Source organism: Malaclemys terrapin, chromosome 6, assembly GCF_027887155.1.
Source record: "Malaclemys terrapin pileata isolate rMalTer1 chromosome 6, rMalTer1.hap1, whole genome shotgun sequence".
NCBI lineage: Eukaryota > Metazoa > Chordata > Testudines > Emydidae > Malaclemys > Malaclemys terrapin.
In genome coordinates, this window is record NC_071510.1 from 115,035,696 (window position 1) to 115,063,619 (window position 27,924).

Consider the following 27,924-nt stretch of genomic DNA (forward strand, 5'->3'; position numbering starts at 1 on the left):
TGCCTATGCAGTCTAATTGCAGGATCAGGGGTCTAAGTTCATTGAAGATTTCCATAAAGTATTCTCATGCTGAAATCTTACATGTCAGATTTTTCAACCCATCCTTTTAAGACACAAAGAGCTTCATTTCTCAGAAGCGTGCAGCACCCTTTTAAAATCAATAAGAGATGAGGGTTCTCTGCACCTATGAAAATCATGCTCTAGTTTATAAGTTTCTGGAGATCATGAATCATTAACAAATTAGGCTTTTAATGCCATATTTCAGCACCAAAACTTGTGGCTTGATTTTCAAAAAGTGCTGACATCCACCACTTTTGAAAATCATTGATATCAGTGAGAGCTTCTAGGTGCTCAGCACTTTTAAATATCAGGCCACTTATTTAAGTGCTTAAATTAGGATTTAGGAACCTAACTCTAGGCACCCGTTATTTTGAAATCCTGGCATATAGTTTTTACGAGAATATTTATACTGTGCTTAGCATGGCACTGTCAGCATGGTGCTATAAATTATTGTACTGACTTATTCTATGAAATAATCTACATAATGTATGTGAACAAGAGCATTAACCTGGTTGTTCCTTTTCCCTGCCTTATGGGAACCCTAGTGCTCTCCCTGGATCGTAGTGATATATTGCAGCACTGCTGCCAATGTTTAATGAGATTACTAATGTGGCGTAACTGTGTAGCAAATTATTAAATGCTATTCCATATGATTATTCAGCTTATTTTAGCAATTTGAGATTTTTTTCCCATTGTAAATCACACTACACCCTAGATTATTTTTGTTAATTAAGAGGTAAATTAAATCTAATATTTAAACTTTGAGTCAGTCAAAACTAGTCTGGACAAAGCACTTCAGAATACACAGCATTGATCTACAGGGATAGGACAAAATGATTTCACAAATCTCTCCCATCTCTGATTTCTTACACATCTTCAATTTGTGTAGCTCATAAAGAATTTTTTTTTTAAAATAAAGATGGTATTTAACTCCTGTTAAGATCCATCAAATTTTTGATACGAGGGGGGCACTCTGTTGGAGGGGTTGTGGGAAAAATGGGACATACTTGCACATATGGTGGTTGTGTCCAGGATTAGATGGGGAGGAAAATATTAAATAGTTTAATCTTATGACAAAATGCTGACTTCCTAGAGATCCCCTGACCTGCTTACTTACTGCTCCAGTAAAGGATCTACGTTTTAAACATAATGGCAAATTCATTTCTTTTTTATTGTTAGCAGCTAGACTTCGTATTGCACATTATTGGAAATGTGTATTTCCACTTCCTATGGAATTGTGATATAGTGAAAAATGGACCATCCTTGTAATGGAAGAATGTTCAGACCATGAGCTGCACAAGAGAAGCGCCAAAAAGAGGATAGGTATTTAGAAATTTGGTTATCCTTTGTAGCGTATTTCCCAGCCAGCAAACCAGAACCTTTACCCTGGCTCTTTGAATATTAACCTGATCCTGAATAAGTAATATACCAGGTAGTATGTTAACATTTTATTCTAACTGTGAAAGAATAAAATAGTTTCAAAGGAACACTGCACAGATTTTTCTAAAAGTACATGTGTAGGTCCAACGATGTGCTTATGTACATCTTTCTATGTCAAAAGGATCTTGGGACTATTGTGCCGGTAACTAATTTTAAGAAAATGAAAAATACAGACCATAGAAGTTAATTATCTAGCTTTAATTACTTGAGTACAGTTTTTCCTAATATTTCATGGCCTGCTAAACCAAATATCATGGTATAACTGCTGTGTTGGCAAAAAGTTGGCACACTTAACTGAAATAATGATCAGACCACCTGCTCTGAGTGCTCTCTGATTGAATCACATGGAGGCTGCTTTGCTTCACTTTGCTGGAACTGGGTTGTTGCAAAAATGTTTCATTTTGTCTACTGTAGGTGATAGTTATTTTGGAATAGGCTTTCATGACTGATTCTAGATAGTACTAGATAATGGTTCTAGATAATACTAGATAGTGGTCTAGGTAGTACTTAGTCCTGCCATGAGTGCAGGAGACTGGACTAGATGACCTCTCAAGGTCCCTTGATTTTGAATCTTAGAGTGGAGTAGGGACCATTGGATGTGTGTACTAGTGGCGTGGCTTTACAACTGGAATCTTTTCTATTCATCTGTCCAGGCACCCATATGTCTCACAACGCCTACAGAAAACAAGTGCCTTTTGCTGTAGTTCTGTTTTTCTTTAGAACATTACCATACCTTGAGTATAGCTTATTGTTCATATAGGCCTAAACTTTCGTACTTTGAAACCTGAAATTAGGCACCTAAATAAGTGATCTGATCTTTAGTAGTATATTTGACCAATGGAACTTGTGGGTGTTCAGCATCTTTAAAAGTTTGGCCATTTTTGTGTAGGTCACTAAATATGAATTTACTTGCCCAAGTTTGAAAATGTTGATCATGATGTTTTTCTTTGCTCAGAAGATGAATGTGTTGTTATTGTTTGTAACCTGATTTAGTGCATGCCTGCATATTATAATAACTTGGCATGTTCTAATAATGCTCATATTTCCATGATAAAGCTCTAGTATTTAGATCACACAAGAGAAGGCAGGAAACATTATAGCTTTATTCAGGAGCTTAAAGCAGAATTCCCTCAGAGAAGGAACAGAGCAAACATTAAAATGAGGAAGTAAAATCTGGCCCCTAGTGCCACCAACACTTCTCAGATATCACAAAGCAACAGTAGAACCTACCTACTCTACTCGTAGGAAAAATAATTGGTTCTAATAAGTATATTAGGCAGTTCCAGCAGAGTAGAAGGGGGAGGAATGATCCCATGACAAATATATGCAGACCACTTCTCAGTTGCTAAAACCGTTCAGTCCCTCCTAGCATCCTCCCCCTTGGACTTGGTTGTGGTCCCCTATGCTATTTCAGAACAGTCATTCAATCCTTTGGAATGTCAATATTTCTTATTCTCTCCTCAGTGCATCAAAGTGAACTTAAAAAACTTTTATAATACCGTGAAACAAAATAAAATTAATCTGCTGGCCCATGATTGAAGAGTGGTTTGGGGGGGGGGAGGGGAAGGGGAAAGAGGGGGCGGGAGAGGGGTGAAGTCAGCAGTAGGGTGCTTGATAGAGTGGCGTCCTATAGATTGGAAGCTGGTGATCCACAGGAGTTTGGTACATCAGGAGAGAAAGAAAAAAGAATCACAGAGTCAGAGAGGGAAAAGAGAGAGATTATACAATCTACTCTCTTGGAAAGTCCATGTTTGTTTTCTACAGTATATTCTTATGTGCTTGGTCCTCTCAGATTTGAAGCTTCCTCCACTTCCTTTGGATTTAGAAGTGAAGTGTACTTTGGATCTGAAGTGTCCCCCTTACTTCCTATTGCGACTTTCATGACCAAAGACTAAAATGAATTATCTTAAAAAAATAAATCTGCTCACCTTAAAACGTTTTTAGCATGTGATTCTGGAATGTATGTATATCATCTAAATTCATCTGATAAACAGTAATGGCTTTGGAGTGCCTTTAGTTTAGTGGGTTAATCGAAGAATTAAGTATTTTAAAATAATACGTTATAGATCAAAACCCTTTTTTGTTTTTTAAAGTATTTTAAATATATATTTATGTAAAAAGCCCCATAACAAGGAAACAATAGACAAAAATGGCATCTGAATAACAGCGTTTGACAGAAAAATGGATAATAGTAAAGTCTGACTCTAGCCAGTAACCTCGCCCCCTGCGCCTCCCCACATCAGATTAAAATGAAGATCAAGAAGAAAAAAAGACATTTTACTCCAAAAGCCCAGCCAAACCAACAACAACGCACACCCCCACTAACCCGATGAGGCAAAAATTGTATCAGTGAATTTTAAAGAATGTAAAGTACATTAATCTCTCTTTTACCATTTTTTTCTAGTGTCAGCATATTTGCTAAAAAACAGATTTATAGCTGGATTTCTGTAAACGTAAATGTAAAGGATGTGTGAAAGTCAGCTGTCCATAATGTGGGAAGCCTATGTCATATGTGTATTAGAAAATAGCTTATGTAACTCAATTTGAATAATCATGTGAAGTTTTATAACCTCATCTGAAGGCAGGACAATCTAGTTCTTTTTTTATGAATATTAATATTGAGAACAGTTTTGTTTGTTTACACTGTTAAAGTTTTACAGCAAATGCTGTTAAGTGAGGACCCAAACTGTCCATGGATATTTGTATAGACTTTACAAATTCAGGCATAAAATAAATTGCCCATCTGATTCAAATGAAATTTCCAATTATTTGTGGCTTTAACAGACGCTATTGAAGTGTATTGTATATATCTGGCAGCTGGTTCTACTTCTTTGAAAAAAAGGAAAGCTTTGTACCTAATCCCCTGAGCAAACCAGTAGTAAATTGTTTATCAAGTAAGTAGTAGAATTTTGCCACTTCAAATCTGTTCTTAATCTATTTGCTGCAACGTAAAGGATAATTATATGTGAATTGCTGCATGTTGCATTTGTATATATATTTATGTTCCTTTCCTTCCCCACCACAAAAACTCTTGTCCAAGTCTGAATTATCTTATTCTCTGACATTCCTGATATCCGAAACTGCCAGTGAATCAAAATGCTTTACTTCACCTGATGCTGCACCATATTCAATTGCTCTTAAATCCTTTCACAGGCTCTCTGTTGTCTCTCGAATCATATTCAAGTTCCTTGTTCTTGTTTTCATGGCCCTCCACAATGATAACTTCTTTCCACCTCTCTGCTCTTGACTCCTTGGACACATGCATTGACTTCCCAAGTGACCACATGATCATGTTGTCTTTATCCTCAACTAGTCTAAGTGATAAATAATTATATTTATATTCTGGTATTTTTCCCCACCCTTTTCATTTTTTGACATATCCATAACTCCTACAATAAGAAAGAATTAGCAGGGACTAGGATGTATTCAAACATCTGAGCTGTGGTGCAAGTGAAGTATCTGTCCTGTATGCAAAAAGAATCTTTTGCTTTCTTCCTGTCATTTTTATGTATCTAAGGTAATCTCTGTTTCCATTCTTTCATTTAAAGACATTACCAATTTTAAACCCCTTTTCTTTAATTACGTTCCATGGTTGATGTGCTAATATTTTCCCTCTGAAGGCAAAGATCAAATGTGAATTTGGCCAAGAGCAAGATTTTTTTAGTTTCCATCTAGTCTTTTGTGGACGTTAGGTCATGTCAGCACACTTCAACACACTTGACAGTCTCTTCTCAGAAGAAACTGAGGGCTGGATTACTAGAGAGTTTAACTGATCAGAATAAAAATATATTGGCAGATTTACATGATGAAATACCATATATACTCGCTCATAAGCCGAATTTTTTTAGTAAAAGGAAGCACCAGAGAAGGGGGTCGGCTTATGAACGGGTATAGAGAGGGAGAGGTGGGACACAGCCCGTCCCCCCATCAGAGGGGGCAAGGAGAGGCAGCACAGCCAGCAGAGCCAGAAGGGAAGAGGCGGGGCCAGAGTCTGCTTCTGGCCACGCTGCTCTCCTCCGGCCCACCAGAGTACGCTGCGGCCGTGCTGCCTGGCACAGCCCTCTGGAACGTGCTGCAGCCGCGCCGCCCGGTCTGGCTCATCGGAGCAGGCTGCGACCATGCTGCCCAGCCTGCCGGAGCAGCTCCAGCCAAGCCAGAGACATCCTCCCTTGGCCCTCCCCAGATAAGGTGGGAAGGGATGGGATGGGGAGAGTGTGGGGGTCCCAGGCTAGGGGTGGGGTCATGTGGGGGGTGGTCACAGGGGTTACTCCCCTGACTCCCAGCTTCTCCCCCCCGCAAAATTTCCCCACCAGTTGCTGTCCTGGCCCATCAGGGTAAGCCGCTGGTGGGCTGGGACACTTTTTTACTTAGGTTTACTTCTGTGCCTGCGGATGCTCAAGGTAAACAAAGCATCTTGGCCCACCAGTGGCTTATCCTGATGGCCTGGCAGCCAAAGTTTGCCGACCCCTGAAATATAGGGTCGACTTATGAACGGGTTATAAAATTTTTCCATTTTTACTTATCCATCTTGGGCGGGGAGGATCGGCTTATAAACGAACCGGCTTATGATCGAGTATATACGGTAAGTACTGTACATTACCTACAGATTCTAAGCACTTAACAGTACTTATTAATCCCTATTAAATGTAAATGCATACATTTGCTCCAACCTAAAAAAATCAGTCAAATTTTTGATAAATAGACTGTACTTTCCTATAGTATTCAAAATTTTGCTGTTCAGTATTGTATGTTAATGTAATAAGGAAAATATATACCCTAGCTGATCTTTGCAGTCCACACGGTTTTCATTAGAACCTTTTTTGTGATTAACTTTTGAGAAAGAGCTCCGTGTTCAAAGCCACTCAACAGCTGACTAATATCACTAACTCACCTTCCCAAGAGTGCTTTAAACTCACTGAAGGAACACCTGGTGGTATGTTTCCAAGAGCAGAAAAGCAATAAGCTTTTTGAGCTAATGTACTAGAAAACGGAATCTAGTTTATTTTTTAAACAAATCATTCTTTTTCTCTGCTGCTGCCAGCGTGAGCTGCATGGTTTTGTTCTTCTTCTCTGTTGCCCAGGCGGGTACTGTAACACCCAATCCATTGAACACCCTAGGGAATGTGGGCTGCACTTCCTGTCCTCCTAAGTTGTTCCTTTTGCCTTTAGCTTATTTAATTATACTTCTGGCAGTTCCTGTGCACTCTTTTTGTACTGTCACCTTTTCTTTTCCAGCCCTTCAGGTGTGTTCCCCTTCCGTCCCCATTAAATCTTTTCTTTGATCTGAAGCCCTATTTTTATCCTGTGATAGCTCAAGAACATCTGTTCTAGGGATAACAACAACAGCTTCACTGTTTAGAGTGGCATCGTCAGGCCTCAATTACAGGTTCCTCCTCCATCATGAGTGCCTTTCCCACAGAGGATTTTACCACCCTTTCCAAGTGAGCAAGCTGCTGGACTAAGGCAGATCAACAATCAGGTCATTGGCCAACTGCTCAATTAAGGAGACAGAAAAACTGATCTTGAAGAAAAGGAGGAAAAAGAGGAAAAAGAGGAAAATCTTAGATCCTCACCATCAGATGATCTAGAAGATCAGAAGAATGAAACCCTGAGGTGGTACTATGGTTTATAAAGGTTCCTTAGCCTTAGCCTACAGGCTAGACATTAATTCCATTCCTTCATATAACCACCTCCTAAGAAGATTTAAAGAGCAGTCAGGAAAGGGTACTGTCTCTTCACCGCCACAGAAAATATGGAGGTCTACATACTCTTCACAATTACACAGGTGTAAAATCTTCAGTAAAGTGTAATAAAGTTATTCTGGTTGTATACTGATGTAACTGAAATTGGAGTCCGAACCAGAAACTTGTTCCCAACTCCACCTGGTGGAGGCGCCCTTCTGACTTTCCTCTTTAGAAAAGTGTTGTGTCAAATCAAATTTCTTCCAAGTTCTATTACGAAGGGTATGATTGTGAGTACAGTGAACTTGTTGCTTCCCATTTTCTCTCCCCAGTCACCTGAAAAGAGAAGATTTTCTCAAAACAAACACATTTTCATGGGAAAGTAACTCTGCTGCGCCATTCCTTGATCAAACAGTGTTTCTTTGAAATCCTATCTGCATGACGTAATGGTGGCAAATGTGGGTGAGTTGGAATTGAAGCAAAAGAGTAGTTTTGTATCTAAAATGATTGGGAATGGTGAAAGAATCAGAGTAGAAACTCTCCTGAAAGCCAGGAGATTTTCTTGTGTTAAGTCTCCTTCAGGATGCATACATAAATAACTTTTACACCCAGACATCATTTCTACTAAGGTGAATTCTAGTGTAGCCTTTGGGGCTGGCATCTGTCCCTAAGGCCTTCACATGATGATGATAACAGTGGCAGCCCTTTGCAGGGAAAGTGCCTTGGTGGCTCTTCTGGGACCAAGGGACCAGTACATAGGACTTGCACTCTTTTGATGTCTTTCAGGTGGAACAAAGCTCACGCACTCTCACACCTGAGATTACCCAGTTGGTAATCTTGATGAACGTCCAGTCAGAAAGTGAACATCCATTGGAAAGAAAGATTCAAATAATAATAAAAAAAAACATGGTCCAGTTGTTTCAGCTGAAAGAACTCAAACAGTTTGGAAATGCATGGTTTGTCAGGCATCTAGTTTCCTGTCAGGACCCAATTTCACGGGCAGAATTGTGACCGTAGACCTTACCACAGCTTTTCCTCCTGACCGTAGGTGTCCCATATCAAAAAGACCTGGATCCCTCCTAGCAATCCTTTCATTGCAGAAACCAAGGCTTGAACATCATTAGATCTTCCTTAACTATCTCTGTTTTAAGATTGAGTCCCTGGTAGCAATTATCTTTGTGAGGAGGATCATCTTGTCGCTCTTCTCTGCAATCCACCCTTATGATTATACCACAGGAACTAGGCAGATATGGGATAGGTGTATGCCAGTGTGCATTAAGATCCATACATTCATAGAGTTTAAGGGACCATTAAATCATCCAGTCTGACCTCATGGATAACACAGGCCATTAAACTTCACACAGTTACCCATGTACTGAGCCCAATAACTTGTTTCTGACTTAATCATAACATGTGTTTGACTAAAGTATTTCTTCCAGAAAGGAATTTAGTCTTGATTTGAAGACATCAAGAAATGGAGAATCCACCACTTCTCTTGATAGTTTGTTCCAGTGGTTTGGAATGCATGTATTTCCAATACAAATACTGTGTATCCTCTTCTCAGGGAATAAACATATATATTAATTTTGACTATGTCATTTTGTTTGGAAAACTAGCTTGTTTAATATTTTGACATTAACGGTTGTGCTCAGCAGCTGATCATCCAAAACGTCACCTAAATTGATCTTCTGGAACGTCACCTATCCATTTACTTTCCAGGTGAATTTCAAAGCAGAAAACTCAGAAACAAAAAATATATATTATTAATTATTAAGAGTGGATATATAGCCATATATTAGAAGACTGTTGTATTCCAGTATGTATGCCGCTCTGTCATAGCATTTTGTTATTTTACTTAGATAATTTCTGGAACCCAAATATTATTAATAATAGTAATAATAAATAATACTTTGCACTTATATATATATACATACAACTTTACTTCCTCTAGAGTTATTTTGTCTGGAATTTCAGTTTATTCAGCACCGTATTTAGTATTTTTTTAAAAGTATTGATTGGCAACTGTTCAGGGGAAAATTAAGAAAACACACAGTTAAGCATTTGTGTCTTTCTGAAATTGAGAGAGTGGAGACTTTTCAGAAACAGATTTTTAAATATTGGATGCTTAATTAATCTCTTTATTACTACATACTTTTAGTAAATAGTGATGATTTCCCAGCATGCTGGTTGGCTCTGTATTTCATGTTATTCTTCCCTTTCTTTACACTGAATCTTAAGCAAACATAAAGAACTTTGGGTGAAATCCTGGCCCGACTGAAGTCAATGGTGAAACTCTCACTGACTTAAAAAGAGCTGTGATTTCAACTTCTATCTTGGAGTAGCTGCAAGGTTTATCTTGTGGCAGGAAACTTGAATCTATCTGTTTTTATACAGTACCATCATTTTGGTATCTGAGCCCCTCTCAGCATTTTAAAGTGTACACAGTTAGGTGTATTTCTCTGTCTCTCTCTCTTTCTGTTTTTCTTCACTCCAGTCAGCAGGGACTGTAAATAATTTATTTGATTTCTGTGATGGTGGAGCGGGAGAGTTATTGTGGGAAGGCTGGATGAAAGCTGAGGATTGTAATTATCCTGGCACAAAGTCATGGCACACCTTTCCTAATGCAGAAGGTATGACATAAGGTTAGGTGACTGATGTGTGAGATTTTGAATTTGATCTGCTTTTATACAGAAAGGTTGGGGCGGTGATCCATGCACTCTAATAAATAACAGCAGTACCAATCAAATAAGATCAGTCTAATACAGTTTGTTAGCTTAATGGCTATTTTCCCACAGCATCATTCAAAACGTGACACTCTAGCCCGTGCTTTTGAAAACAATGGTTGCTTTCAGAAAGCCTTTCTTGGTGCAAATCTTAATCTCATAATCTTGTCACTTTCACTGAATGCTTGCTCTGTATGTGGCACATGGTTAGGCAGCATGTATATGTATGGAGGAGCAATATGTCAGTCATCATTCATCATTCCCAAACCTGACAAGATCATCTGCTGTGCTCTTTTTTCTGTCTATTTACTCATGTCATTTTTTGGTCACTATTATGTTCTCAACTATATCGTCAGGTCCATATCACCATGTCATTTCATCTCACCGTTCCCATGCTATCTCTTTCTTGAAGCAATTAATCCACACTTCTGTTTTCCAGCTCTCACATATTCTTTTTACTCTTGGAATTTCCTCCAATTTGTTGACCTTTTTCTGGGAGCAAAGTGCCCAGAATTGTAATCAACAGCCCTGGTGCAGTATCACCAAAGTGTTATATGTAAAGGGAGTATCACCTCCTGGTTCATGAGGTGATGACTCTGGATCCCAACCTTGCCAGTGATATTTTTTTTCAAACCCTATCATGCCGCAAACTCAACTAAGTTATTGTCCCATATCGGCCCTATCTTTTTTGATGTTAATACTTTCCAAGCATTTTCCTTTCATTGAAAATCTGTATTTTGGACTATTTCTCCAGTTAGTAGTTCGCATTTTTTCCAGGAAAAATGTCCTTTTGTTATTTTCTAACCATATTTCTAACTCCCAAGCCCTCTCTATGGGGAACTCCCAGGGAGTTCAGACAATGGAAGTTCCAAAAAAGACGGCTTGCAGGATTGGACACTGTATTCCTTAGCATTACTTCATTGTCCTCACTACAGTTTACAACACCTTCCAGCTTAGTATCATCTATGAATGTAATCATGTAATTTGCATTTGGTTTTTTTTTTTCCAAATCATTAATGAAGACATTAAATGAAACTGTGCCTAATAGTGATCTCTGTATTACATCACTGAGGCAGCTCCCCCCGACTTGGTACATTGGCTTTTCCTATTACTCTTTGTTTATAGTACTGTGGTTTTGAATCCATGTGTTTGCTCATAACCAGGGCCCTACCAAATTCACGGCCATGAAAAATGCATCACGGACCGTAAAATCTGGTCTCCCCCTCGTGAAATCTGGTCTTTTGTGTGCTTTTGCCCTATACTATACAGATTTCATGGGGGAGGCCAGCATTTCTCAAATAGGGGGTCCTGACCCACAAGGGAGTTGCAGAGGGGTCGCAAGGTTATTTTAAGGGCGTCACGGTATTGCCACCCTTACTTCTGCGCTTCCTTCAGAGCTGGGCTGCTGGAGAGCGGCAGATGTTGGCCGGGTACCCAGCTCTGAAGGCAGCGCCCCGTCAGTAGCAGCGCAGAAGTAAGGATGGCAATACCATACCATACTGTGCCACCCTTACTTCTGCACTGCTGCCTTACGAGCTGGGTGGCCGGAGAGTGATGGCTGCTGACTGAGGACCCAGCTCTGCAGGCAGCAGCGCAGAAGTAAGGGTAGCAATACCACACCATGCCATCCTTACTTCTGCGCTATAGCTGGTGGCAGCTCTGCCTTCAGAGCTGGGGTCCCAACCAGCAGCTGCCGCTCTCCAGCTGCCCAGCTCTGAAGGCAGCGCTGCTGCCAGCAGCAGTGCAGAAGTAAGGGTAGCCGTACTGCAGCCCCCTACAATAACCTTGCGATCCCCCACAATTCCTTTCTGGGTCAAGACCCCTAAAATTACTACACCATCAAATTTCAGATTTAAATAGCTGAAATCATGAAATTTACGATTTTTTAAATCCTACAACTATGAAATTGACCAAAATGGACCATGAACTTGGTAGGTCCCTGCTCATAACCAAGCCAATTTTAACTACATTTTCAAGTTGGATTTATTGAGACATTGTACAGAGGCTGTGTTATATCCACTGCAGTCCCTTTGTTTACTAAAATTGACCAAGTTTGTCCAAGATTATTTGTTTTTTTATTAAACCCATGTTGTTTATTGTTCATGGTTAAGTTGCCCTTTCAGGCTGTGTCTACACTAGAGCTGCTAAAGGGGCACAGCTATGGTACTGCAGCTCTGTTGCTGTAGCACTGTAGTGTAGACACTTCCTACATCAACAGGAGGGGTTTTTCCGTAGCGTAGTTAATAATCCACCTCACTGAGAGGCAGTAGAAATCTTCCGTTGACCTAGCGAGCCTACTCTGGGGGTTAGGCCGAGCTAACTATGACACTCAGGATGTGAAATTTTTCACAGCCCTAAGAGACATAGCTAGGTCAATTTAATTTTCTGAGTAGACCAGGCCTCAAACCCTGATCCTGCAAAGACATATTCAATTTTACATTCTCTGGGTGGGTCCAGGATTTCACCTTCTGAATAGTTCCATTGAGTTTAATGAGATTACTCATGACGTGTAAACATATGCTTAAATCTTTGCAGGATCAGAGCCTAGGAGTTCACAGAATTATTTTTTGGAATACCTGTAGTACTAATTTATGGTGAATTAAGGTCGACTTACCGAATAGTAATTGCTGATAATTTTTTTTCATTACTAGAAATTGAAAAATGCATAATTGTTTTGAGTACCATTTTATGAAGGAATGGTTAGCCTTTGACTGTTGATAGTATACCACATCTCACTCAAAAACCCCTGCAAACAAAAATTAAAAGAACAATGGACAAATATGCAAGGGACAGACTTCCATCTGTTCGTGGAGCACTTTGATGTTTTATGCCACATATAACCCCATCATGGCTACAGGCAAATAGAACTGTTCAGGGATTCATGCTGAGAATAACCCATCAAACAAGCTCTGGACCCGTGCCTGTGACATTCAAGATTCTACCTTGCATGCAGAGAGAACTGTTGCACATAGGCAAGGGCTTTGTAGCCCTTCCACATTGCCAAAGGTGAGGGTTGGAAATAGGCCAGCATGGTGGCAGTATATCAAGAATGGGAAGCCTTCACCCAGAATCTGCAAGAGTTTTATTCCACTCTGTAGGGGTAAAAAAATATTCTGCAAGGTTACTATTTATTTTAAAACAAATGTATAGATATAATCAACGTTGTTATTATGAATAATGTTGATACATTTATATGTATATAAAAATCTTTTCACCTTAGTCAGAGTGCATTTTTCAAGATGAAGAACTGGACTTGTTTAAAGAATACATCCTTTCCTTCCCCTCCCCTCCCCCCGTCCTAGGGTTTGTTTTTTTAGAGATCTCCATCACGTGTACTTCATATTGATTTACTTTTTAAAAACTGTAACTGAGATAAAGAATTAGTAGTTTTAAACAATAGGAACTACATGTTCCGCTGTGATCAAGGAATTAGATAATCAGGCATGTTTGCTTAAGGGGTCTGTATCTTGAGGCTTTTATAGGGCAGTATTAAAGCCCTGAGCCTTCTTATTATGCCAATACCCAGAAGATTGCTTTAATGAGAAGTAAAGGGCCTTTTTCCAATTACAAGGGAATAACTGTATTAAGTTCCTGTGTTATGTCAACCTGCTTTGATTTGATTACTGCGAAAGAAATGGATTTATCTGTCAGTGTTACTTAATTAAGCCTTCTCATTGATGTTTTGCAGAGTAATATAGTGTGGCTTGCACATTTAAGTCTAAATACAAAGAAGATTGGTTGAAAGCTAAGACACAACCCCTGAAGATAATGTCCAAGAGTGATTGCTTGTCACTCTCAGATCACAGGCCAAAACTTTAACATAGGTGGAAAAAATTGAGTATTTTAAAGGCTTAAGTTAAAGCAAGGTTGATGGCAAAGAGTTTTCAGTGAAATCTAGGGCAAGTAGAAATGTCATCTTTTATAATCTGCCTTGTGTGGGGGCTATAGAGAGAAAGGGACGGAAGAGAGGCATGCCCTGTAACTGTTCTATCAGTACAGTTTTTCTAATCTGGTACTGAATAGCGTATTTGGGTAAATAGAACAGCGTTTTAGGAACTTCCTTCTGACTTGGTATAAGCTACCAAACCCACCCACTTATTGACCCTCTTTCTATCCTCCCCGAGTCAGCCCTCCTTCTCCTTATTTGTCCCAACTATCCTGAATTGTTGTGGGATGTTGAGAATCTGGGAGCACCCTAGTTTTGGTGTATCTGCTGTTCCCTGGGATTTTTGAGCAGTCCATGGTGCCTTCTGGGAGCTGGCACACACAGTGCAAAAAGGAGGTGGTGACACAGTTGCAGGGTGCTGCCCAGCAGAGGATATTGAAACCTCAATTCAGGAAGCCACAAAACATGGACTTACCTTTAAGCATGTAAGTAGTTCCATTGATTTCAGTGGGACTGTTTCCAAGAATCACAGAAGAGCTCATCTAGTCCAGTCCCCTGCACGCATGGCAGGACTAAGTATTATCTAAACCATTCCTGAAGGTGTTTGTCTAACCTGCTCTTAAAAACCTCCAATGATGAAGATTCCACAACCTTCCTAGGCAGTTTATTCCAGTGCTTAACAACCATGACAGTTAGGAAGCTTTTGCTAATGTCCAACCTAAACCTCCCTTGCTTTAATTTAAGCCCATTGCTTCTTGTCCTATCCTCAGAGGTAAGGAAGAACAATTTTTCTCCCTCCTTCGTGTAACAACCTTTTATGTTCTTGAAAACTGTTATCCTGTCCCCTCTCAGTCTTTTCTTTTCCAGAGTAAACAAACACAATTTTTTCAATCTTCCCTCATAAATCATGTTTTCTAGACCTTTAATCATTTTTGTTGCTTTTCTTTGGTCTTTCTTCAATTTGTCCATGTCTTTCCTGAAATGTGGCATTCAGAACTAGACACAATACTCCAGTTGAGGCCTAATCAGCACGGAAAAACACAGTATAATCAGTAGATCGGAAGAATTACTTCTTGTGTCTTGCTTAAAACACTCCTGCTAATACATCCCAGAATGACGTTTGCTTTTTTTGCCACAGTGTTCCACTGTTGAATCATATTTAGTTTATGGTCCACTATGACCCCTAGATCCCTTTCTGTAGTACTCCTTCCTAGGCAGTCATTTCCCATTTTGTATGTGTGCATTGTTCCTTCCTAAATTGAGTTCTTTGCATTTGTCCTTACTGAATTTTATCCTGTTTACTTCAGACCATTTCTCCAGTTTGTCCAGATCATTTTGAATTTTAAGCTCATCCTCCAAAGCATTTGCAACCCCTCCCAGCTTGGTATCACAAACTTTATAAGTGGACTCTCTCTGCCATTATCTAAATCATTGATGAAGATATTGATCAGAATTGGACCCAGAACTGATCCCTGCGGGACCCCACTTGTTATTCCCTTCCAGCATGACTGTGAACCACTGATAACTACTCCCTGGGAACGATTTTCCAACCAGTTTTGCACTCACCTTACAGTAGCTTCATCTAGGTTGCATTTCCCTAGATCAGATAAAAGGGACAATATGGATTTTTTAAAAAATAACTAAATTTAAAGAAAGAAAGAAAGAAAGTTTTCTGATAGAGCATGCATTAAATAATGTCCTTATTAAAAAAAAATCATACATGTAAACTTTATAAGGATTTTTCTGCTTCCTGGCTGATGGTCATAAGAATTATTTTATCAAGGAGCAAACTGACCAGACAGGGGAACCGGTAAAACTGACCACAAAGTGCTGTCAAAAACACAGTATAATCAAATTTAAAAATTAGGGAAATATTGCTACTTGCTATCATCTATATGAATCTTTGTGTTACTTGCAACTGTGTTCCTGATCCTGCATTTGGATCCACACAAGTGGGTCCTTACATCTGTGCAGAGTACAGTGGATTTCAGTGACCTCCATGCACGTGCAAGAGTTTGCCTCCACGGATCAGATTGCTGGATCAGGTGGATACAAAGCTTTCAGACACACATGTAATTTTCAGGTTGATGGCACCCTTTTAAAAGCTTGACCAAGATGATGCAGTTTGCACTGCCCCTTGAAGCGTGTCAGACTCTTGTTCTGGCAGATCACCAACCACATCAGAGAATGGAGCACTGGTGTTATGTGCTCTTGAGAGGTCAGTCCACTCATTAGACAAGCCTCTATTCTGCAGTGGCTCAAGCTTCCAGGTGCTTTTCAAATGCAGCCTCAAGTCGAACACATTGCAGTAATCTATCCTTACACAGGCATGGATTACTATGGTGAGTACTACAGCAGGAAGGAATGTTCACAGTCTCTGAGCTAAGCTGTAGATGGAAAGAAAAGAAAAGCATTACATGCCACTTTTGTCGCTTAGGAATTCAAGAGTACCGTAGTTATGGGTACAATACAACTGAGGACTGTAAACTGAATTGACCAAAGATGGATATATACAGTCGGTAGGAGGCACACTCACAGCTCTGGCCCAGTCCTTTGGATGTTTTCTCCCTATCAGCAATTTCCATCAAAACAGAGTGGAGACTAAATTAATTTGCTCCCAGACTTTCGTCAGACACTGAGGGAGAAAGGAGACTACGCTGTCTGGGATCAGCAAATGGCTGTGTAGGTTTGAGTGTCAGCCTTGTACGGATGATACTGCAGGCTATAATGTTAATAGGATTACTCATGTGAGTAAAGTTAGTCAAGTTAAGTTTGTAAAATCAGACTTTTGTCAGACACTGAGGGAGAAAGGAGACTACGCTGTCTGGGATCAGCAAATGGCTGTGTAGGTTTGAGTGTCAGCCTTGTACGGATGATACTGCAGGATATAATGTTAATAGGATTACTCATGTGAGTAAAGTGAGTCAAGTTAAGTTTGTAAAATCAGCCTTCATTGTTCCTGAGGTGTTGGGGTTGAAATGTGCTGCTTATATGTGAAAGCACTGTTATTATTACCATTATGTAATGTATGCAAACAACACTACCCGAAGTGGCTACTTTTGTTTCACTTTCAGTTTCAAACAGAATTATTTTAGCCTTTTCAAATATGCAAGTCTTCATTATTTTTCACAGTAAGTTTTAGGAGCTAAAAGACCAGTTTTGTAGTATTTTTCTTGGTTTGTTGGTGATGTTTGCTACAGTATCGTTAACACTGTGACAGCATTTACATTATAAACTCCATTTTTGGAGGTTTATAACTCAGCCATAAACATTTACTGCAGGCTGATATTTGGCACACCTGGTAAGTGATTAGTTTATATTCTCATGAAATCATATTTGGTATTTTGGAAAGAGAAGAAAGAAACATTATAAATATAAAGGAGACGGTATAAGAAAGTTAGAGATATTTTCGTGGACAAAGATATGCATAACATGCAGTATTGCCAGTTTGCCTAAGGGGTTTAATATGGATTTTGGACGCTATAGTACAGTCATTGCATAGTGGTCCAATGCCTGATCCAAAGCTCGTTATGGGAGCATTTCCGCTGACGTCAGTGGGCTTTAAATCAGGACCTGAAAACATTAATTATCAGTTACATAACACAAATTGTTTGTAAAAAAAATCCTGCTTAATTAACCGAATGGCATGGATGATCTGATCTGTCAGGTAAATGATACACATTTTCTTTCTTTGTCTAGAGCTTAATTAAATATTTACCTGAGAATGTCTTTTGTTTGTTTTAACACTTTACATTTTTATTAAGATAATAGGAATTATTACATGGGAAAAAATAAAATTAAATACAGAAAACTTTAAGATAAAAATAATTTGTTTACAAAACATTAATAGTCATACTACCCATATTTTAGATTTCCTAATGTACGGCTTTGCTCCTCAAATGCTTAACCGACCTAAGTTAGAAGTGCAAATGTACTGTTAGATACCCAGTTATCTATATCAGAATATATTATATATACTCACACAAATATATTTAAATGCAATGCTGTGATTAAAATTCCTCTAGCAATCTAGACCAAATATGTCTTTTTGTGTAATTAGATTAAAAGCTAGTGTTTGTGCTTAACAAATAACAAGCAATGATATTATTAAATCCATAAGAAATAGGTTTGTCACGGAGTGTGGGGGGACACAAGGCCCTGCATCCCCGGCTTCCTGCGATTCACCATGACTCTCAGCCAGCCAGTAAAGCAGAAGGTTTATTTAGACGACAGGAATACAGTTCAAGACTGGTCTTGCAGGCACAGACAACAGGACCCCCCCTCGGTTAGGTCCATCTTGGGCTCCCAGGGCGCCCCAGCCCCCTTGGGAGGTTAGAGCCCCGTCTGCTTCCCAGCCATCTCTCCAGCCAGCTCCTGAAACTCTGCCTTCAGCGACCCCTCCCACAGCCTTTGTTCAGTTTCCCGGGCAAAGGTGTCACCTGGCCTCTAACCCTTTCCTGGGTTCTCATGTTACATGCTCAGGTATTCTCCCGTCGGTCAGTCTCCCATCCCCCAATGCAGACTATCCTAGCCACCCTCCCCTGTCAGCATTCAAAGACCACAGTAAGAACAGTCCCAGTTCGTCACAAGGTTGAAGAATAATAATGAAATGTGATAGTGCATTATGTGCCAAACTTATGTCCTCATCTGGAATACTGTGTTCATTGATGGCTATGCTAACTCCAAAAGATATAATGGCAATATTGGGGAATTCAGAGATGAGTGATAGGAATGATTACAGGCATAGAAAGATTTCTATGTGAAAAGTGATTTAAAATTACAGGATTGTTTTGTGTAGGAGGGGAAAAAGAGAGATGGGATAGAGGTATACAAAATGTGAATGGTAAAGAGAGGGTAAATTGGGCCCTCCTATTCACTTTTATTATCATATAAGTACCAGTGGCATTTAAAGAAATGAAAAAGTAACAAATATAAAATTGGTAAAAAGAAATACTTTTCTCTCAACACAGCCTGTGGGATTCATTGCCATTAGATATAATTGAGACCAACCTCTTAGAAAGAGTACAAAAAGGACTAGACATGTACATGGATAATGAAAATATCCACAATTACATTAGATATTTTTTGCCTTGAAACATAAAGGTGCTTTAAAATAAAACCCTTAAAATCAATCACTACATGGTCAGGTAATTTTTGAAGTCAAGCTTGTTTCTTCAGCACTAACTCAACCATGTTGTAACATTTTCTATTCCCGAATGAGGCTCTAGAAGTGCTGGGACATACATCAACTCTTTCTCTTTCAAAAAAAGTACCACAGCTCAAATTTGTGAGCGCCAGTTCCCTTTGAGCCCCGGTCCTTTTGAATATGTGACCCTGGAGTGTCAGAACCAGGGCCGGCTCCAGGCACCAATCCTTTTTTTTTTTTAGTGGGTGGTGGCGCGGAGGAGGGGAGCGCCCTGCTGGGAGCGGGCTGCGCACTCTGCCCCAGCCAGTGCCAGGTCTGCAGCAAGTCCGGCAGGGCAGCCCGCGTCCTTCCCTCCCCGCCAACCGGAGCGGTGCAGAGCCCACCCGTCAGGGGGCGCGGCGGGAGGGGCCGAGTGGCAAGCGCCCCGCTGAAGGAAGCCCTGGCCGCACCCTTTCTCTCTCTCTCCCTCCGCTCCCCTCCCCCCCCCCCCCCCGCTAGCCAGGGCGCGAACTCCACTGCCCAGGGCACGTCTGCAGCGCAGGGAGTCCCCCTGCACCCTGGCTCCGGCTGCCCCACACGTTTTTTTTTTTGCTGATCAGAACAGGGGCCCTCAAATATAATATTAATAGCAAAATCAAATTTAGTGAAATATAACACATCATGAAAAGAGATTTAATGAAATGTACTGTTCTGGCCCCAGTCTATCAAAGTTCTGAGGCATGTGCTTAATTTTAAGTATGTGAGTATTCTCACTGACTTGAACGAATGCCCTAAATTAAAATGACTTAAATGGAACTGCTCACATGCTTACATTTAAATCTGTCCTTAAGTGCTTTGCTGGATTGGCACCTTATTTAGTCATTAAATGTTTTTTGGTAACTGGGATAGCTTGATGAGATTCCCAACAGAGGGTACTGAGGATTCCATGAGGACAGTGGTCATACAAGCTTACTCCAGCATCCTTGAGTACATCACAAAGAATATAATGCTTTCAGCCTTAAATAGTAGAGTTTAGGGACTGTAGCCTCTTCTCCTGGGCCTTGATACAACCTCAGAACTAACATGGCCTGCCCTGAAGCGCACAATTCATTGTCTGACTATCCACGAGGGACATCTGTTTGCAATTGGGGTGTCTTTTGAAGCAGCTAGTCTGCTTCTCTTTCTGAAACATCCCATCTAAAACAATATAAAAACTCATTATGACAGAGGTGACAATTTTAACAGTAATAAAAACTCCTCATTAAAAAAACAACAACTTTTCTTACCCTAGGAAAGACCAAAACAGAAAGAATAAAAGAAATTATTCTGTTTACAGTAGCATCAAGAGAAACAGTAACAGAAAAATGTTATGAAACAGCATTCCACCCTTGAAATAACATTTTTGTAATACTCCAGTTCTGTCAAGGGAAATTTAGAGTTGCATTCTGTAACACTTAGCAATTATATATCACCTTTTGTCCAAGGATTTGGAAGCACTTCATAAAGAGTAATTTATTAAGCCTTACAGCACCTTTTTGAGGTAGATATTGTGCTATCCAGTTTACAAATGGATAAAATGGACCAGAGAAAGTGATTCACTCTATGGCCATGTCTACACTACAGGGGCTATTGTGGTAAGCTTTGGCGCTGTAGATAACCCCATAGTGCAGATGCAGCCTATAGGAATGGAAGGGGTGTAGGAACATCACCTCCCCGAGTGATGGTAGCTGCGTTGACAGAAACATTCTTCTGTCAGGCTGGCTGTGTCCACACCAGTGGCTAGATGGGCATAGCTATGGCACTCAGGCGTGAGGATTTTTCACATTCCTGAGCTCCATTGCTATGTCAATCTTTGTTTGAAGTGTAGACCAGGTCCCAGTCATACATCTGTTCAGCAGCAGAGTTCAGGAAAGGATGCAGGAGTCTTGATTTCCCGGGCCATGCTCTAAACACTAGACTGTACTACGTCTTTGCAATTTTGCCATATCTTTCATATTGTATGTTGCTACTGCCTCAAAGAGAGGGGGCAGAAACATCTAAGTGGTTGAGCACACTACTGAAAGCATCCAAAGCTAATGGGAAGATTCCCATTGATTTCAATAGGCATTGCATCAGGCATTAAGGAAATTCAGGAAAATGCTTAAGTCTGTAATTACATCCATCTCTATTCAGGAAAGCGTTTAAGCATGTGCGTAACTCCTCCTGACTTCACTGGGACTTGAGTACATTCCTGAATTGAGTCTGAGTGAGGATCTGTGTAGGAATATTTACCTTGAAAATGTTTTAAATTAGCTTCTGGGTTTTCTCTGTTTCACCACATCTTATTTTTGATGTTTGATTATATGTATTTTGCGGCAAGGATTTTGGTACAACTTTAACTGGTACATCAGAGTCAGGTTTTTAAGTCTCACGAAACACTGAGCCACTGAAGTAATTTTTATGTTCAAACCTCTGGTTCCTGAGGGTCCAGTTCATTTCTGCTGTGAATTTAAATGAGTTAATTTAAGTGGTTGGGTCAGAAGCCACTATCATCGTAGTAGCCCTATGTCTGATTCTTAATTAAAGGCAACAGGAGATTAATTTGAAACATTAATTTAAAAGTGCTTACACAAAAGGAAAGAATTATTGCAATAAAGCCTAAAGAACTTTTTTGTCCCTAGATGTAGAAGACAGAACTAGCTCAGGGTCCTGGGGGAATGGAGGACATCCTAGTCCATCCAGGGTAAGTATATCTAATCTTTTTCCTAAACCAGACTTCCTGCATATGTAAATTTACAATCTTAAATTTGAGTTTTACACCTGATTGCATAGAAAAATGTACATGCAAAGTTGGCTGTAGACCAGCTTCTCTTCAAAATTGCTTTTTTACATTCTTATCTGATCCTGTGATTGAATTTGACACCTGCTCCACTCCTGCTAACAGCTAGCAAGAATTTTCATTAGCCATTTTGCCTTGCTAGTCAGTATCAGCCATTGATCCAACACTGTATGTTATCTCAGTGCAGTAAGAGGCATTTTTTGTTATTGTTGACATTTCACTTGCTGTAGTTAGCTTGCTAGGAGATTTTATGTCTCACTGGCACAGATACCTACATGCAAAAAATCCATTGCATAGTATTGGGAAGCATTGTACACTCAAAATGTGCTACTTCATCACCGAGGGTCAGATACTGCCACTCTTCCTAACATTGAATGGTACCTTAGAATCATAGAACTACAGGGTTAGAAGGGACCACAAAGGGTCATCTAATCTAACTCCCTGCCAAGATGCAGGATTATTCCTCACTCCTTGGGTAATCCCACTGAAGTGGAACTACTGGAAGGGAAAGCTACTATTCCTCATCAGTAGACAAGTGTTCTCAAGGGGGGCAAAATCTGAGCCCACATTTCTTTGTTCCCACTCAATCTGGCCATTTACAGCATCTTTCTACTTCAGACCTCTCTTCAGGTGACCATATCTGCATTGCCCAACCTCAACATTCTGCTCAGCCTCTGTTGGTTTCTTCAGTGAAAAGGCAGAGTTCAAGACTTAACAAGAGTATAAGTTTTAAAAACCGATATTTCCTGCTTTGGTGGGGGTGTAGGCTGAATGTCTTTAGAACAAATCATTAACTCACGACGGGCTATGTATGTGAGGCTTAAGGGATCCGTAACATTTTGGGAACAATTTTCAACAACTAGAGGCCTACAATCTGAATTAAATTGTTCATTTGTAGGCAGACATGTATCTGTATCCTTAAACTTGGTGACTGTGTACACAAGGACTAGTTTTCGTTCACATTTACCTATTTTGCTTGTACAAATGCATGTTTGCACAAATTCTTACCTATTTGCTCATGAGTGTGCATATTTTGGTGGCACAGCAGAGGTAGCCAGTTTGAAAATGTAGCCCGCAAACGTATTTAGAGCCCTTCAATCTTTTTCCCCAAGCTTGAAGGGATAATGCCTCCACTTCCAAAGTCAGAACAGTTCAGAGGGCTGTGGATAGTGACTTCTCTTGTCTTCAGGCAATGTGCTACTAACTTTAATCTTCAAAGTACAGTAAGATCTGCCTACTTACCAGTAACTTTACCAACCCATTGCTCCAGCTGTCAAGTTTGACATTCTAATGCATTATATGGATGAGATGAGGAAATCTTTCCCGTTCCTCACATTATAACGCACACACACTAACATTAAATTAATTCCTATTACAGTAAAGTGTCATTACTGAACTACTACCTACCATGGGAATTACTGAGACACACTATATTTCTTGTTATTTTTATAATAGCGGGAATACAACATAATTCATTAGTTTTGACTTTGAGAAAGTTGTGTTTAGAATTGCGTGGAGACTCAGGATTCAATTTCCATTTATTTGAGTAATAAGAAATATCCCTTCCAATAAAATTGTTTATATGTATATATACACACACCCCCACCAACAGCTCTGTCCACTTATGGGCCAGATTGTATAACTCACGTCAATAGTCCCATTGAATCTATTCACATAAGTAAAAGTTCACCAGTGTAAGTAAGAGTTGCACAATCAACCCTCTCTGAAAAAGGCGGAGTCCTGAGCTCTTTAATTGGGCAGACCTCTCACTGGGGTCAGAAGCTTTGAGCCTGTGCCCCAGTCCAGTTGCAGGATCAGGGCCTTAATATTATTCTGAGGATTGGGCTCAAAAATTACAGTATATACTTCAGGATCAAGACTACTTCTTCATGTATTCTGTAAATTCGTGATATAAAATTATGCAAGGCAAAATGTGGCTTCACCCTTATTTAAAAAGTTTGTTTATATTGCTGTTTAATTGTCTCTTTGGCTGGTCCCCACTAAGTCCCCACTTCGGACTAAGGTACGCAAATTCAGCTACGTTATTAACGTAGCTGAATTCGAAGTACCTTAGTCCGAACTTACCGCGGGTCCAGACGCGGCACGGAGGCTCCCCCGTCAATGCCACGTACTCCTCTCGCCGAGCTGGAGTACCGGCGTCGACGGCGAGCACTTCCGGGATCGATCCCAGAACATCGATTGCCAGCCGCCGGACCCTCCGGTAAGTGTAGACGTACCCTTAATGAATGTGAAGGAACAGGGCTTGCAAGCATTGCTAGCTATGTTTCAGCACCCTAAAGTAAGAGTCCAGTGAGGTGAAAGACAGTGTTATTGTTCATATATTCAGTCCATTCTTTTTTTTTTTTCTCTCCTATGGGCAGATTCTGCCTTTGGCTAACATGCCAACGGACACGTCTAAGTAAATTTACTTAGCCTTGCATTACACGGCAGCCAGCTGAGCAGAATGATTTTTTCCCCATGTACTGCATACCAGGATTGAATCTCAACCATTTCCATAGAAGAGGAAAAGCCAATCACCATTTCCTATTATACCTGGTTTAGCCTCCATTACATCATTACTTTATACATGTGTCAGTTTTATTTTTAACCTTTTTTCCCCCCTCGACACTTGTGGTTGCTTTTAGAAAAAAAAAAGTTTTGAAAATTAACCTGTACATTCCCACACGCAATTATTTAGGCATACATATCTGAACGTGAGTGTACCAGTATATCATGAGATGATATAAAGAAACGAGCACAGTCCTGTGGGGGGAAATCCTGAATTTTCATCAAGGCTCCATATCAGCTTTCTGGTTGTCTTATGCAAATCACTTGACCTCTGTGCATCTCAGTTTCCCCATCTGAAAATGAGGATGATATTTGTATGCCTCAGAGAGGTGCTGTGAGAAATTAGTAACGGTGTTTGAAAATACAAATGTAATAGCAGCACTACAGATGGACAAACTCTTGTACATTTTTGTGATTACTTTTGAGGTTTTGCACAGGTACAATAATTGTGAGTGTAGACTGGGAGGCTAGGCTAGGGATGCTTTGAAAATGTGCGCCCTGGTCCTGACAAGATTTACGCATGTGTTTAAATTATACACTTGACTAGTGTCATTGACTTCAGTGGAAGTACTCACAGTGCATAAAGTTAAGCTCATGGGTTAATCCCTCCAGCTTTGGGGTCTTGTTCCTTAATGAGAAAAAGTAGTATTAATCACCCAAACACTTCAGGCCAAATTTTGCCTTTGTGTGCGTGCAACAACCACTGGGTTAAAATGGCAAATTTCTACTTACAGATAGTAGATTTAAAAAAAAACTTAGATATATTCTTTCTTCTACCCAACTGATATGAAAGCAGAAAGACTGACATAGTAGGTGAAAGTCATTCGATGGCTTGCACAGCACCACGCTCCCTGGTATATTATCTCAATTACCAGGCAGGTGTGTCCACAAAATAAACACATATTAATTACTAACAAAATAAAAATTTTAAACCGGCTTCAAATACATTTTGGAACGCATTGCCCCCAACAAACTCAGTGGAAAAGAGCAATGGAGGGAATAAAGTTTCTTCATTATTCAGAATCGAGGGGGAAAGTATAACTTCTTTCTCTGTTATTCTTACAGAAAATGTTTGTGTTAAAATTGTAAAACTCTTTTCCCCTTCCCAATTTATTAACAGAACTATGGAGATGGGACTCACTATGATCACATGGCAAGCAGGGACCTTGGGTCACATGACAATCTCTCTCCTCCTTTTGTCAATTCCAGAATACAAAGTAAGAAGAAATCAAATTTCTTAATGTGGTTTTGTTTTTCAAAGGCTTAATTTTTAAAAGTGGAAGTTAGTGAGTGCACCATAGTTTAATTTGAGGACTTCCGTTCCTCTCCTAAGCATTTTGGGTTTTGTTGTTCATAGTCTTCGGGAGGAAATATTGAATTTTGCCTCTTGAGCAACCTCATATTTTGAAAAATGTACACCTGTGGTGTTTACTGAATAGCCTCTATTTTCTTCATGTAAACAGTTTATAGCATATAAAACAGTGACTGCCGTTTTTACATAGAGCGGTGAATGTACTTTCCTGATGCTTAAGTGTTTTCTTTAAAGGTGTGACCACTTGGCAGAGAATTAAACAGAACTTTTAAAGTACAAAAAATGTTGCTGAAAATATTACAAATAAATGTTCTTTAGAGGGAACAGATAAATAACAAGCGATTGAGATCATAAACCATTGTTTTCTCTGGATCGTGATGGATCATTGCCTGTTGGGACTTGCAGTCTCTCTGGACTGCAAACTTCTGGATTAAAGATGAGGCTGCCTGCAACGTGCTCCACTTGGGACAAGCCAAATTCAGCTTGTGGCATTTGGCAAGTCAGCTCTCAAAGTTAAGGAAAGCTTGGACGTCCCTGCATTCATTTTAATGAAGCTTGCAAAGATTTAGTGTAACAGCTATAACCGTAGCAGTATAAAGAAAGGCTATAATTATTTGCAAGTGAATGATAACTACTGTCTTTAAATCATGGTTGATAAATGAGTTTGGTTAAAGTAAATATATGATGTAAAAATATTAGTAATCCTTGTGCTTGGCCAAGATCACACCCTTCTACTGCAGTTATCAATGAACTAGCTGCAATGCTGTGATTGAATGTAAGCCAAAGAAAACATAGAGCTGTAACTGTGATATATCATTTTGTGAATGTAATGTATTCCCCTAAAATATGCCTTGTCTTTTAATATTAGGAAATATTTGTGAGTTATTTAACATTCGGGATAATGTTGAAGCTTGTAATTATTTGTATGTATTCCCCCACAAAACATAGTTACAACAGTTTCAAGGGTCTGACTTAAGCCAACAAAAGCAAGGAAATTCCGACACTCCCTTATTAACTCACGCCATTGGCTTTAGGTAGTGCAAATACGTTACAAATAGTTACAGACTTCTGTGATCCCACTGGGCTGAGTGATGCTTTCACATTTAACCCTTTAATGCGGATCTTTGCAATTTAAGTCTGTCTCTCTTACCCTCTGCTCCTGCCTATTTATCCAATAAATAAATAGCATTAGTCTGCAATTGTTTGTCCCCCATTTGGGAAAAAAGCTGCTGTCCCTTATTTCAAAAAGTATTCATTACAATACAATACTTTTGCAAGCACATTTTTAGGAATAAAATAACAGATTGATTAGATTTAAAAAAAAATCACATTTTTCTTAAATGTGATTTTTCTGCTGAAGCCTGATTGTCAAAGTCAATGGGACTTTCACAGCCGCAGCTAAGAGAATAATCAGGCCTCAATTTTTCTGAAAATACCAACACTGTCAAATTCAAGATGTCTCTCAGCAGCACTTAGTTTGTAATGGTCATCATGCTGAAAGGTCTGGATGTGGAATGTTCCTGTTGTGTCCTTAAGTTTCAGTGTATGTGTATTTATTGAAAAAATAAAATCATTTGGAAATAAGAATACTGATGTTCCTCCATGTGCAGATTAGAGTGCGTGTGAGAGAGAGAGCGAGGCTAACAGCTTCTGACAAGTGTGTTATTGTGTAATAATGCACGCCTACTGTTGAAGCCAATCAGCTTGCTCCCTCAATCTAAAGCATTTTGTAACCTTAATTTAAAATGATTCTCTGGTAATTAGAGCAGATTCCTTTTAATTTGTGCCAGTTTAGGCAGCAAATGGCATGGAAACCACACTTTTATTCCCCTACTTCCACTAATCTCCTAAAGCCTAGATCGTGCCCAACCTGCTCTGGTGTGCGCGGGGCAGAGGTAGGGATGATGTCGCAAGGCGCTTCCCTGTGTCCTTGTTTCGCCTATGCAGAGGCCAGACAATCTCATTAGGGAGTGGAGGCTGTTTTCCTAGAACCCTCTAAAGCTGGCTACCCAAAATGGGAGAGAGGAGTAGTGGGTGGTGGAACTGCTACCCCACCTTCTGGGGCACTGGCTAGCAGAGCTTTGATGAGGGTTAATGAGAGCTGTTGCAATGTACACTCCCCAGCAAGATGCCAGGAGTCAGCTCCTCCTGGAGCTTCTGCTGCAGTCCCTGTGCACTTCTGCCTTGGTTGCAATAGTTAGAATCAAGTCCTAAATGTGGAAGCCAAGGCCATCTGCTGTACTATGCTAGGGAATGCTACTAAGTCTGTGAATCTCCCACTGTTTCTAATGAGAGCACTGTCCTGTCAGAT

At 39.9% G+C, this 27,924-nt stretch overlaps 1 protein-coding gene across 12 annotated transcripts in view; it reads left to right on the forward strand.

Moving 5' to 3' along the window:
* The window catches only part of TCF4 (transcription factor 4), a 330,874-nt gene that overhangs the window by 86,488 nt on the left and 216,462 nt on the right, over nt 1–27,924 (forward strand). For all 12 annotated transcript variants that reach the window (XM_054032796.1, XM_054032800.1, XM_054032797.1 and 9 more), the window contains 2 exons: nt 21,576–21,637; nt 25,422–25,518. In XM_054032796.1, coding sequence (XP_053888771.1) covers nt 21,576–21,637; nt 25,422–25,518 — 159 coding nt within the window. The remainder of the gene's footprint in view (nt 1–21,575; nt 21,638–25,421; nt 25,519–27,924) is intronic.